The sequence below is a fragment of the Camelus ferus genome, chromosome 5 (genome assembly GCF_009834535.1).
Source record: "Camelus ferus isolate YT-003-E chromosome 5, BCGSAC_Cfer_1.0, whole genome shotgun sequence".
NCBI lineage: Eukaryota > Metazoa > Chordata > Mammalia > Artiodactyla > Camelidae > Camelus > Camelus ferus.
The window spans coordinates 89,168,161-89,183,271 of NC_045700.1; the positions used below are offsets into that span (position 1 = coordinate 89,168,161).

General features: G+C 35.8%; 1 protein-coding gene across 17 annotated transcripts in view; it reads right to left on the reverse strand.

Annotated features, from left to right (window-relative positions):
* TRIP12 (thyroid hormone receptor interactor 12) overlaps nucleotides 1-15,111 on the reverse strand; it is a 135,223-nt gene that overhangs the window by 72,326 nt on the left and 47,786 nt on the right. For 10 of the 17 annotated variants that reach the window (XM_032480425.1, XM_032480430.1, XM_032480428.1 and 7 more), the window contains 2 exons: nucleotides 10,815-10,940; nucleotides 9,195-9,997 (listed from right to left, as the gene is read on the reverse strand). In XM_032480425.1, the coding sequence (XP_032336316.1) occupies nucleotides 9,195-9,997; nucleotides 10,815-10,940 (929 nt within the window). The remainder of the gene's footprint in view (nucleotides 1-9,194; nucleotides 9,998-10,814; nucleotides 10,941-15,111) is intronic. The other 7 variants (XM_032480436.1, XM_032480437.1, XM_032480435.1 and 4 more) reach the window with 2 other exon arrangements.

Here is a 15,111-nt window from a genome sequence, read left to right on the forward strand (position 1 = left end):
CAATGCTAGTGGTAATATAAATTCATGTATTTCTAGGACCAATTTAAAATATACATCAATATTTAAAAGGAAGATAACCAGTGACCTAACAAGAAAATAATGAATTACAAAGCTACAGCCAACTAAAAAATGTAGAAAAACAATGTAAATGCCTCTTAGTTAGGAATGGGCTAAAAGGCACATCCATGTACAGTAAAAATGATATAATTTATATATTTCTTAAGGAAGTCAGTTAATAATTACTTCAGCAGATAAAGCACTATGATTTCTTCATATCTAAAATGTGGATACTGCCTCATTGTCATCATGAAGATGAAATTTAATGTATGTCAAATGTCTAGTATGGAGCTTATCTTGTAACAGGCACCCAAAATGCAACGCCCATTGTCATGTAGAGTGAACTCCTACTTTTGAAAAAATATGTGCACATATGTAGAAAACTGTCTGCCTTCTGGGTAAAGACAAAGAGAGTGAACACACACGCATTCCCCTTTTGTCCTCCAGTGAAACTCCACTAAAATAGCATTAAAAGAATCTGAGCCATAAATTCACAAGGATGGAAAGAATAATATTACAACACAACACAATCTTAGAAGGTGGAAAAGCAGAAAGTCAAGCATTAAATGCACTGGAAAGCCCAGAAGACTGAAGGCAGAAAGCTCAGATAAACTACTAATTAGACTGACACTCAGAATCCCACAAAGGCTCAGGAACTGATGGTACCGGGTACCTCGGGGACAACGTTAGGGTTAAAACTGAGTGTTGGTTCACGGGCTGTTTGTGAAGCAGTCGGATCCCCAGATCCCTACCCCCACGTGCACAGCTGGGTAAATGTCCCTCTCCCGAGGCAGCCAAACACTAGACCTTTATTCTTCAGAAAGTACAAAATAAAGAAATTCTCAATGTACACAATTGCGAATCGGTGTGCCACACCACAAACGGGAGGGGAAGTGACAGGTACACACAGACAAGGTGGGCGGCACGCCTCTCTCCTCCGGCTCCCTCCCACCGCGTCCCCACGACTCCGGCAGTGAGGCTTTCACCTCCAGGCAGGAGTCTGACAGTCTGCCCTGTGGAGCTTTACCAGCCAAAGAAAAAGATCTAAAAATGATGAGAGAGGAGGTTTCATAATGAACAGCCCAACCAGTGCAATACATAGTTGATCTCAGCCAAACCTCATCTACGTGCTCTGAGCTTAGGCAGACTTCTGGTCCCCCTATCCCTGAGTATGAGGAGACAACCAGGACTATCTGAATCAGAGGAAAGTTCCTAGTATGAAAGTCAAAACCAAACCAAACCCATCCCCCCCACTACTTAAGAGGACTCTGCAAGAAAAGAAAACTCACTGTTAATGGGGGAGGAGGGAATGAAGGAAGGCAGGAAGGCATCTACAGTAATTTTTTAAAAAGGATGATGTTCATAGCAGGACTATTTACCATAGCCAAGACATGGAAGCAATCCAAGTGCCCTTAATAAATGATTGAATTAAAAGATGTGGGTAGGGGAGTGGGTGCATACATACACACAAACACACATATATACAACAGATTATTACTCAGCCCTAAAAATATAATGAACTATTGTCATTTGCAGTAAAGTGGATGGACCTAGAGAATATTATGCTTAGTGAAATAAATCAAAGACAAATACAATATGGTATCACTTATACATGGAATCTAAAAAATAGTACAAATAAATTTATATGCAAAACAGAAACAAGCTTACAGACATAGAAAACAAACTTGTGGTTACCAAAGGGGAGGAGAGGAGGGACAAATCAGGGGTACAGTATTAACAATTATAAACTACTACACATAAAATAGATAAGCAACAAAGATTTGCTGTATAGTAAAGGGAATTACATCCAATATCTTACAGTAACCTGTAATGTAATAAAATCTGCAAAAATACTGAATCACTATGCTGTACACCTGAAACTAACACAATAATGTAAATCAACTGTACCTCAATGAAAGAAAGAGAAAAAGAGCAAAAAGAAAAAAGAAAAGAAAAAAAGAAAAGAGAAAGACAGAAGGTGGGCTAGGAAACCTTAAAAAAAAAAAAAGAGAACAAAATAATTTCTTGAAAATAAAAACAAGATAGCAAATATGAAAAAAAAAAAAAAAGCAAATATAAAGGTTAGAAGCTGTTGCAGAAATCTGCCAGAAAGTAGAACAAAAAAGGAAACCAAGACCAGAAGGTAAGACCAGAACCTCCCAAAAGGACAATTAACTCAAAATCAGAGATCCAGAAAGAGAAAAGAAACAAAGATAAGGAAACCAGCTGTCCTGGTCTGCATGAGACTGGTAGTTCTAAGGCTTGGGGAATGCCCCAGACCCAAGGGAAAGCAGGACTGCTGGTCACCCTAACAAGAAATGAACAAACACATATAGATATGGCTGTATCATGACATTTCTAAATAATGGAGACAAAGATCTGCAAGTTTCCAGAAAAAATGGGTTACATATACAACAGATCAAGAATGAGAATGCTTGCAGTGTTAAAAGCTAAATAACATAATTCTTTAAAATTCTGATTGATAATAATTTCCTACACAGAACTCTGTATTCAAACAATCTGTCAAAAAAGTATCAAGGTGGTATTCAAAATCCAAAATAATAATAAAATAAAATAAAATAAAAACTTAAAAAAAAATCTCCTAAGTACTTTTTCTTACAAAGCAAGTGGAAGTTGAGGGTAGGGGAGAATACATGTGTCGGTGGGGAGGGCTATGTGCGAACTCTGTATTTTCTGCTCAGTTCTGCTGTAAACCTGAAACTGCTCTAAAAAAATAAAGTCTATTAAAAAAATAATTAAAAATAAAAACAAAATAAAAAAACAAACAAAAAGAAAGCAAGTGGAAGACATGTTCCACCAAAATGAAACAGCAAACCAAGAAAGAAGATGTGGGACCTAGAAGCAGAAGACTAAACAGAAGAGAACACTGAAGAAACACTGTAGCTAAAAGCAATGTAACCAGCATAAAAGGACAACCATCCAGAGACCTCATTTCTTCAGGAAAATGAAACAAATTCACATAATCAGCTTGAGAAACAATTTAGACAATTAGTAAAGAGTTTGGAGTTGAGTGATAACGGTCATAGAAAACAATTATTAAAGTCAGGAAAAATATATGTAAGAAAAGTTCCCACAGACTCAGTGTTAACAGCATTTACATACCCATATAAAACATGGAACAGTGAAATGAGAAAATGGGAAGTATGTACAGTATGTGTTTGATGGGTGAAGAGGTAGAGTAAATCTCCCATAAAGAGCAGGCAATAGTGCTCAAAATAGAAAAACTCAACAGACACATAAGCACGTAATTTATAGAGTCAATGAAATAAATACCAAGATGATCAGCTGGGGAAGAGCAACGTAGCAGGAAGACTGCTATTTTTTAGTAATAAATCTTACACAACTTGACATTAAACTGCAGAAGTGCTGATTAATGTGAGGGAAAAAAATTAGCAGGATACATACAGAAATTTGAAAGTGGCAGTCTTTACGGATGGGGTTAAGCAACTTTTTTTCCTTTTCTGAACATTTTGATATTTCCTGGACTTTTCATTTTTAATAACAACACTTTAAAATCAGAAGCATCAAATTTTACAGAAAACAGAGGCATGAATATGAAAGAGCAATTTTCACTTAACTTTTATGTAAGTTTAGTAACATGTCATTTACCTAAATTAATTCTTATTCTGACCTGGTATACAAAACTACATATGGTTGTCTAAAATTCAGTGTAAAAACAAACCAAGGCCTTAAAGAGGCCAATAGTATTTGTTTCCACTTAATATTCCCTTTGTTAATTTGGCAACTCATTTTTTTAACTTAATGTATTTTTTAAGCCTCAAAAATGTTAAAAATTATTGTTGACAAATTGCTATTGGTAATACGTGGTTACATACCAGAACTATTAAAGTTAAAAAGTAACAAATTATTTTAACAGCTGCCTTATAATATAGAAAACTCTTAACACACAATTCTTTTTCCTTTAAGCTCCTTACCCAATACCTCACCAGGCTAAAAGATAATTGAATTTTTTAAAACTCGGCATGCATGGCTCTATAAGAAACCAATAGTTTACTTTTAAATTCTTCTGTCCTGCTTCTCTTGTTCTCTTTTCCGCCCTCCCTGCTAGAGGCACAAAGCAGCATGTCTCAGACTGATGGAGAGTCCTAATCTTAGCAGAATTACCTTTCCAGAATTCGGCATCTGCCTGGTTCTTGTCTAGTTCTAATAATGGCTACAGGCTGCATGCAAGTCATAGAAGAGTATGAAACTCAAGCTGGAAATAAGCTGGTAACTACTGTTGACTATGTTATTAATAATGAGCACATGATGTCCACTTTAAATAATGGAGAGGAAACTAGATCTACAGACATATCAGACTAGAAATATGATACCTTTAAAATTTTCTATAAATGAATTCCATAATTAATCCCAGATTTTGATCACAAACTGTGTCTTATATGACTATGCCAACCATCACCTTCTACCATTAATAAGACAGTACATACTTCAAAATAGTCAAATTATTTCAAAATTAGCTTGAAGAGAAGGCAGATTAGCAAAATATATTCTGAAGCCAAACTAATTATAAAAATGTTTTAAATATTACATCAAAATACCAATAAAATATTTTTTAAAATCATCTGTATCATTACATTGCCCCACTGGTTTTATATTTATGCTACATAAATTTATAAGAATGTCTGTTTACTAAGGTTAAACAACACACAGCAAGAATAAATTCCCTGAAGCAGATTAAAAATTGTCATATAACACTGTCCTTTCTGGGGTATTCTCAAGACTTCTACCAACTGACACAAGGTGACCTCTGTCCCAGAGCTATTTTGATCAGTTACAGCTGGCAAGCCACAAGGCTCCAGGAAGCCCATCACAAAAGTACCTGTTTCTCTAGTTCTCCTGCCAACCTTAGTTCCTCACCAGAAACTTGTTCCACAGTTGCCGAAGCAGCACACCAGGAAAGGTCTTCCTGCTTACATATCCTGACTAAATATACCATTTCCCAGAGTGTGTACTACAGACCACTGCTATCTCCCAAGGTAACAGGTGGTCAAACAGACTTACAAAATATTGGGTGTTAAGCAGAAGTTACTATAAGAATTCTCACAGCTTTCAATACGTTAAAGCATATTCTGAATTTCCTTGAGTAATAACTGACCACAGAGAAATAGGTTTTCACAAAGCATCATGTAAGTACCGTTATTCCTACAATTTGGAAATCCTTTACCATGAAGCTTTCCTGACCAATCATATCTTAGAATGAGTCTATAACTGAAGAAACATATCACTTTCTAATTAACAGGTTCAATGATTCCTAAAAGTTGAAGAAAACAAATCATCTATCCAATTTGCAATGCTTTCTATACCACAAAGTGGTCTACTCCATTTTTTAGTTAATTTACAGACTTCCTTCCCCTGAAATGTACTCAACAGAAATCTACTTTTTGCAGGGGAAGTAGATAGCTCAAGTGGTAGAGAGCATGCTTAACATGCATGAGGTCCTGGGTTCAATCCCCAGTACTTCCTCTAAGAATAAATAAACAAGTAAATCTAATTACCTCCCTCCACAAAAAAAAAGAAAAAAGAAAAGAAATCCACCTCTTCTATCCACTGAGTCTAATTCTGCCCCTAGATTAAAGTTATTAAAAGAAATCAAACTAATTCCTGAAGCATACAAAAGCCCTTCAAATACATGACAACTCTCAATCCACCACTTTATGTTTATATGGTACTAATTTTACAAAGTTGTCTTCCTATACATTCTTTCATTTATGCTTCACAAAAATGAGTATTATCATTTTGCAAATAAGATTAGGGATTAGGTTGCTATCATGACTAGAGTTCAATGATTTGCCCAACCTCACAAAACTATCAGGAGATAACAGAACTTTTTATCAAGGTCTTCCAAATCTAAGGATAAGCTACACCTTAAACTGATCAATGGCTAGGATTTGTAACAATCCTTTATTCTCAAAATACTGCTTGGAATATGTTTTGTCTTAAGATACTCAACTTCAGCTATGCACCCTAAACTTAGTGGTGCACCCTATGTACTACAAGCACTAAGCTAAGTCTCCTCACATATTCTCTCATTCCTTAAATAGTGATTACGCCCATTTTACAATGAAAAGGTTGCCACCTTTCCTACAGTCACCAGCTGATAAAATGGCAGAACTAGGATTTAAATCTAGCACTTTGAGCTCTATATTAAGAGCTCCACCCCACAAAAGTCCAGTACTTGAAACCTAGAGATTCCTCTAAGACCCCTCATTTTGCCTCTACATTCTTAAATAACATTACCAAGTACTGATACAGTGCAGCACTGCTTCTTATAAACTCTTTCCTGAAGTGACACATTTAACCATGCCTACTAAAATTCAACCTGCCTTGTGTGACTTCAGGAAGCCTTCCTAGACTGAGCTCACTCAACCTACTCAATCCTCTGCATCCTGTTCTTACAACTAATTTCTGGAATCACATGGCCTGGGTTTGACTCTTGGCTCTATCACTTAGTTCTGTGACCTTGGACCAGTAACCTGACCTCACTGACCCTGAGTTTCCTTATCTGTATGATGGGGATAAGAGCACCTGCCACACAGGGCCCATGGGGAGTAAATGAGATGATCCATGGCAACTATTCACAGGTCATCAGGCACTTTGCAAGCACTGTAAATATCTGCCACAATTTTGTTTCAAAATGTTTTTCACTTATTTGTAAAGAAGCAAATACATGGTGAATGGTACGACGTGAACCCCGGCGTTCACGCAGTGTTCATGCCTAAAGATGAATCAATACCAGTAAAGAATGATCAAATAAAACTTCATCTCCTCTGAGGTCTTAACATCCTTAATGACCCAAATATGTTGTGAAAGTAAAACACAAAGAATTGACATGGGTAAAGCAAGTGGCACAGTAAAGAAAACAAAACCTCAAAGTTGCACATACCCTCATCTTTAAATCCTGTCACTTAGGAGGCATGTTACTCAGGCAAGTTATTTCACCTCCTCGGAATAAATGGCCTTTGTAACTATCATCAAACACAGATTTTTTTGAAAATCAAACGTGACTGCATAGGTAAAACACCTGGCACTTTTTAGATGCTAGAAAAAATGCCGGTTCCTTTCTCTTATTTCAACAACTTAGGCTATAATTAGAGCTTAGAACTAGGGTGGCGGCAATGAAAATGGAAAAGTGTTAATCAGCGACCACAGAACACACTCAGATTTTGTGAAAATGAGAAAAATAACTAAAGTGAGTTTTAAACTACCAAGTCAGTTTGTGACCATGTGCACAAGGAGTTTAACAGCATATATGGACTGGTTTCACTGTGGCACAGGGGTAGCAGCAAAACTCTTGGTGCTTCCTGTTTGAGAGCAACCTCACAACCAAGGAATCCATGCCAATCAGCCTCTGGTAGGGCTGGGTTTTCTTGTAAAGATCACATTAACAGACTGTATGAAAAGAAAGCTGATTTCTGAGAAGAGCTGAGGATGCAACACTCAAGAATAAAGTTTTCTCACCTGTCCCTGGACCCTCCTAGAAATAAAAGTTGAAAGACATGAGCTCTTCAAATGAGGTAGACTTGAAGGGGAGGAGTGATTCCCATGGAATGTGCTGCAAACTCAACCTGCTCATGGCTGTGGGGTCACACAGCGACTACAAGGTGACACACAAGCACACAAACACAATGCACACAAGCTTTTACTTCACTTAAAAGGAGACCGAGGGAGAGGTATAAAGAGCAGAGATAACTCCAGTTGTCAAGAAAACCTTGTCAGGACCAACAGACAAATAGCTGTCCCTTTTTACCCAGCCTTATATTTCTTTTGACTTCAAGATATCAATCTTAACTTTCATCCAGTACCTGCAGCTTCAAAATCAAAAGATTTTATACAGATGTACTAGATATTTAAAATACTAAACAGAACAAAGTCTACAATCTAAGAGTAAAAGATGTTACCTTCACAACAACCCTATCATACAGATTAAGTGTAAAATTTTATACTAATGTCTACTAGTATTCTTGTCAAAGTTTAGCTAACGTTGAATCAACTAAAAGTAGTTTATAGATTGTAGGGTTAAACTAAACAGAGCTAACAGCTCTGATTCATCATTAGGTTAGGCTGCTTTAGTATTAGCTAAACGTTGACAAGAATACTAGTAGACACTATACAAAATCTTCTAATAACCAAAAAAAGTTCTAACCCTATCAAAACACAGGTCTGAAATTTTCTATGAAGACTTAAAAGAAGAAAAGATGGTCAGAAACAAGATTCCTGGTTAAATATTAGAAAAATTAAATGTTTTAAAAATCACAGATAAGTGCTGTATTATTTTATTTGTGGTTTTTAGATTTCTCAAAATAGAAAACACACACGTCAGCATTACAGCAATCATGTAATTAAAGAGGGTCACTGCTGCTTCTAATCAGTTCCAACGAAATGAACATGTGACTTCCTGAAGAAGTTTTTTTTTGGAAAAAAGAGGAAGAGAAGTGCATCAAAGATGGCTGTCTATTTTGTTTCTTTGTTTGGGTGTTTTATTCTCAAACATTAGTTCTTTCTACCCCACTACAAGCTTCAAGAGGCAATATTCTTTCCCATTTACCTGGGACCCAGAGCCCAGTGCTCTGGAACATAAGAGGTATTCATCTTTAGGCTAAGCTCCTTTATGGCCATAAAATATTACATGTGAATAAAATTTAATTTACACTAGGGCAGATTTATTCTAATAACTTTACTCAGTGCTTCCATACATCAAGACTGTATAATATCAAAAAAGAATATTTGATCTCCAATTGTGGTCATGACCAACTCTTGACTAGAATCATTTTGTACCTGGTTATAGAACTTGCTGCCCCCACTCTGACATTAGGAACTAAGTAACAAATGCCGCAGAGATAAAGAAAGATACAGAAACTAAATCATGACGATTTAACAAGAAGGTGGGAGCATTCCTTATCTGTCTCCATGAAATTAAATGTGGTATATCAATTATTATATTCTGCTATGTACAGAGAGAAGTATAGTAATAAATTCAAAACTGCCACACACTGAAAAAAATAAAAACCTGACTACCCTGAAACCAGATCCCTTTGACAAGAGAAATATCATTTAAAAAAAAAAAAAAAAAAAAAAGACCTTTCCAGTAAACTTACTTGCTAATTTGGCCTGTAATCCAGAAGGTCCAGGTTTTGATGTCTCTGACTTAGAAGACCCTGGAAGAGACAGTTTGGTTTTAGGAAGGCTAACTTTAGGGCTGAAACGAGCAGCCCAATCAAATTTTGAAGAGCCACCAGTTTTACTCTGTTCCTTTTCCCTGCTGCTTCTTCTGGGACTGGGACTGGACGCTGAACGGGAACGCCTGGCCTTGTTCTGGTCTTTTCCTTGTTTCACCCTGGCACCTGGTGGAACCGTGGAGGAGGCCGAGGCTACAGCAGAAGATGAGGAGGAAGTAGAGGCAGCAGAAGAAGAATCAGTGATGGTGCTACACCCAGCTTTGGCCGAGGCGGCTGATTTTGAAGCCAGCTTGGTAGGTTTTGCAGATCTCTCTTCGGCACCAGTTGATTCAGACACAGAACCACTCTTTATACAAGAACTCTCTGTCCTCTTTCTTTTCTGACTCCGTGAACCAGCACTGGCCCCACTCTTTCTGGTATGAGCCTTGCTTGTTGATGGCGATTGTGCAGATTTCAGTTGTTGCTCCTGGTCTAAATGTCTCTTCTTTGACTTACTATGTGGCTTATTCGTTTCTGAGGGAGATTCAGTATGCTGAAGTGCTTTTGGTTTTTTTGCAGAGCTAGGAGAATTGGTCCTGTTGTAGTCTGGACTAGCACTGCGTTTCACTCCTCGAGAACTGTCTTTCTTAGGCACCTGCCCCGTTTTCTGCCTTTCTGAAGTGTTGGCTCTGTCTGGATCCTCTGGTTGTGGGACTATGACAGCAGATGATGAACTGCAGCTTCTAAGAGGTCAGATAAGAAGAGAGTTAGTATCAGCCTGCCATCATTAAATCTGTCATATAATACTTATTTATAACTTCTCAAATCTGTGGAAATAAGGTTTTTGGGTTTTTTTAAGTGCAAAAGTTTTCCTGGTAAGTCCAGCACTAAATAAACATAGGCTTTCAAATGGTTCAAAATTGCCAGCGGGGGAAGCAGGTGTGACACTCTGGATAGTAAAACAGTGGAAGATCAGGTTAATTCTTTTGCCTAAAGATTAATGACATTAACATGCCTAATCACAAAACAAGAATTAGGATTACAAGAAAAAGAATGCTTACTTAGCAGTTCAGAACCAGTTGAAACTAGAATATCGAGGGGCTATTCACAAACACTTTGTCAAAGCTTGAAATAAATATTAACATATACACTTTCAAAATGAAGGTTAGAAAGTTTTATACTGTAGTATCAAGTATCTATAGTTACAGTCCTCTCCAAAGATTCCCACCAATTAGATCTTAAGAGAACACTGATCTGTGGCTCTGACAACAATAAACTAAGAAAAATGAATTTAAAATGGCATTTCAGATGCCTATAATGGTTTGTTAGGCAAAAGGAGAAACAGCTCTCTAAGCAAGAACGGCTGCACTGTCTAGGGTATGCTGCATGGACGTCACTATGAAGACTATGCAATTGTTAATCCTGAAATTCTACACCCAGAGAATAATGAAAATAGGTATCATAACATTTTGGGATAACCTGGTAAGTTTCAAAATTATGCAATAATTCAAATGCAAGTAATTCTGCCTTGAAAAATGTATAAGCAACATGAAGATTTACCTTTTAGAAAGGTGTCCCCTTGACAGTTCAGAAGTAGTATTAGACTGCACTTTGGGTGCCTTAGAATTAGATTTTCTACTCTCAGGAGGGCTATATCCCTTATGTTTTGCCTGCCCTAAATGTGACCTGTCAGCAGAAAATCAAAACAGAAATCTATCAGGAAAACGAGATGCAAATACAACACTGAAAGTGAAATTCTTTTTCATTAAAAAAAAAAAAAAAGCCTCCCACTCCTTCATTATTGACCCTACCCTTTCCCCAAATATTTCTATAATTAAATTATTATTCTATCAAATAATCTGGCCAAGGAAATTACCTCTTAGAACCAGCCCCCTCAATACCCAGGAGCTGAGCTGTTTATAACCAGTTGCTGTAACTGTAAAGCAATGTTACAGTTGCTTAAGCAATAATAAATTTTTCAGCAATTTTACTGTAGACATTTCAAACACGCTGCATTTTTGCAAAAAGCAAATCCAGACTTTAAATATAAACACTATTCTTATTAGACAATGTAACTCTAAAGACTTAAAAGGCTTACAGAAAAGACAATCTGTGGTCCCTACAATGATACTGATTCCCAATTTACACATTATAATTCAAGTTAACACAGGAAATACAGAAGCAGATAAAATCAATTCTCAAACTGATTTTACAGAGTAAATCATTAAAAGCACTAAACAGTAAATGAACTTATATGAAATCTATTAATAGGGTGATATTTGCTAAGAATTTAAAGCACTGATCAATAGAAAGTACACCAAAAGCCAAGTCCTAAAGAGAGATAAGAATTTACCACATAATATTCCAAACATATTAAAAAAAATGCACCACTGATACATGGTTGGGTTATATTTATAAAATCAAATCGTTTTGCCAGCACTGTTTTAAAAGCAAGTTTGAGGGACATGTAGAAACAGGTTTCAGTTGTTAGATTTTTAACCTCTGGCAAAGGTTACATGAGATTTACAGGAGCAAAGAAAGCATGCAAGAATATATACCCGGAAAGCTGGTGTTATAGAGGTGAGATATTAATGTAACAGATGCAAAGTATGTAATTCAGGACCAACATCCATTCTTCACGTAAGTAACATAAAAGAGCATATTCTAATGAAAATAACAAAGTTTCATTACTACCAAAGCTGTTTACTTGGTTAAATTTTTTTAAGGCTTTCATTCTGAAAACATCTCAAAGGAATTTAGAAATAAGTCACTGAAAACTTCATATAACTCTAACTGAATCCGTAAGGATGCCATTCAGTTATTATCATATATTTCCACCATCTCTCCAAAAAGATGATCTAAGGTTTCTAGTCGCAATATCTTTATTGTTTTCTCCGATTTTTGCAGAAGAATTCAATACTGCGTTCTTGAAAGAAGATATGAAATTAGCTTTGCAATGAAAGTAAATAGTTCCTGGGTCCACAATTTCATTTTCATTTTTAAGCGTCTAATCCATAACAGAACAGAATTTTCTAAAGACTTAACTAAAACAGATCTACTGAAAAAACTATAGCTTAGTTTTTCATGTGTCTTAGTCTTCACTTCAGTAATTTTTTTTCAGAGTATACATTTTCTGTGGGTATAACCAAGCTGAGCTTTGTTAAGATTTTTATATACTATGATTTAGTTTTTATTTTTCCTAGATATTCTTACACTGCAGACTGAAATTTTGTTTTATCCCATGAGTTTTTATTCAAGAGATTTAATTTCTAGGAGTTGCTTTTGTTTTTGTTATATGTCTAGTAACAGAGTTCTACTTTTTTATTTTAATAGAAATGAGATGAATAAATATTCAAGTCAATTCATAGTTGGTTTTTAAAAAGGAAGGTATCATGTTCTGTGCGTAGGTTCACAATTTACTATCCATGCAACAATACTTACATACTATGTCGTTTAAGTTCTCTACATTCTTATTTTTGTAAAGTTTGCTATAAATTAATTTTTAACTGAATCACAATTTCTAATTCATTTCACTATAAAATTTAAAATATTCCTTGCTGTATTCCTTGAAAATTTAAAATCATATTAAAAGAAAACCTTATCCATTCAAAGATAGACAACTTTGTGATAACGTTCAAGCAGGTTAAGTATTCAAATGTCAATCCTCTTAAAAAAAAAAAAAAAAGCCACAATATAGTTCTAAGTAAGTCTCTTTAGCAACAGAAATTGACCAACATTTAACCTAACGTCGAGCCTGCTGTGGAGGCAGAAGTCCTGATCTTCACCCAAACAGTCTGTTCTCTGGTCCTAAAATGTATCTAATCTTGTATCTACCCACATCCACTCTTATGTCTTTCATGTCCTTACTAACACCTTCAAGGAACTAAAGAATTTAGCAGGTAAACTCTCAATATCAAATTACAAATAAAAAAAGGAAAGAAGGAGAAAGAAAGGGAGGGAGGAAACAATATTAATTATCTTAGAAAGTGAGGCTCACAAAACTGGCTTAAATCCAACAATGTTCATACTGATCTGATTTGCCCTTTCCTAAAACTGTTAAGTGTGGTATTCTCACTGAGGCCTGGTTAAAATACAGTTTTGAACATTATAAAGTACTGATCATTACTGTCCTTCTGCCTATTGTTTGGCACAATCTTAATACATTTTCTGTAAAGGACAGTAAATATTTCTAGCTGTATGGGTGGTACTGTGTGTCACAAAAGCAGGTATAAATAGCACATAAACAAACGGGCACTGCTAGTTTCCAACCAAATTTTTATTTACAAAAGCAGGCAGCAGGCTGGATTTGGCCCATAGGTCGTAGTTTTCCAACCTCTGGCTTACAAGAGGAGTAGGGAACCAGATGGTTATCGTAAGTAACAAAATGGAACCTCCCAAGGTGGGACTTTATTTTATTATGACCATTTATAAAGTATTAATGCTCAGAATACTGTAAAGTAAATAGCCATAAAATAATAATGCCCGATTAAAAGAGCCAATGAGAACGTAACAGCATTCAGCACTAAACGAGTCTTGATGCCTCTTCTTCATTCATTTTACCAACTCCCTCATTTATCAAACCTTATTGCTCAATATTAATTTTTTATTAAAAAGCATAATCTCTTTAAGATCCATAAAATTTATACCCCCTACAATTAAATCTGCACGAATAACACAGTAAAGTAACACCAGAATGAGCCCATTTAGTGAATTATAGCTCAAGGAGAGTTGGGTGGGTGAGTAGAAGGGTGTGGATGGGGGGAAACACATGTTCAGGAGCTTCTATATCACCCTATGGGTGTTCCTAAAAAACAACAACAACAACAACAACAACAACAACAACAACAACAACAACAACAAACAAACTCATGCTCTGTAAAATCACCCACTAAAAATAACTGGATTAATGATGAAAATACAAATGGACACAGAGATCTATGTTACTTTGTAATGAAAGTCCTAACAAAAACATCAATTAAAATAAAAGATTAAACCTCCACTAGCATCTATACCAATAATCACGGTCCACTCATTTGAGTCTTATGTTTGTACTTTCTCCTTTAAGTATAAATTTTAAAAAACATTTTCTTTTAGGACCAGCTTCAACAAAAAAATACAATTTTGTCATTTTCTTTCTTTATAAAAACAGAATTAAATGGTTTCGAGCTTCCTGAGAGTGTTCAACAGTGCAAAGTGTGGTGGTTCTGGGAGCCAATGCACTAGCTATTTTTTGCACTAAATGATTTCTTTAAATCATTTCTGCAAAATTTCCAAATTTTTCATAAGATCTTCATAGATTACCAAACCTTTCTCTTTAATTGAAGTGTCTGTCCCAAATTCAGTTCATATATTAACACTATGAGGAAAACTGCCCATGAACTGACACTACTCCCACATCACACTGACATCATTTCCCTGCTTACCAAGCTTATGTGGGCCAACTCACGTTAAAGAAACCCACGATGCCAACAGAACCAACCATAATCAGCTATGAGTCAGGTGCTTTCAAGACTGACTTGAAAGCAAGTCTCAAATGGTTCTTGCTGACTTTTAGGCAAATTGTAGTGCGTGTCCCTTCTTGATACTTTACTTTTACTGCTCTTTAGTAAAATCCTTGGTATTCCAAAGGATTAGAAATCATCTTTAGTCCAGAGGATATCAAACCTTGTATCAAAGAGCACATTCTTATCCTAGTCTTAAGCAAAATGAGGAAAGTGGCTAGTTACAAGCAGCTAATAGTTAACTCCTTGTATTAATGATCTTGAATTTTGTCTGAAATTAGTATCTATGCCAGACATACTTACAACTTAAATACATGAACATATTACCAAATATAAACGATCTGGTACTTATTTAT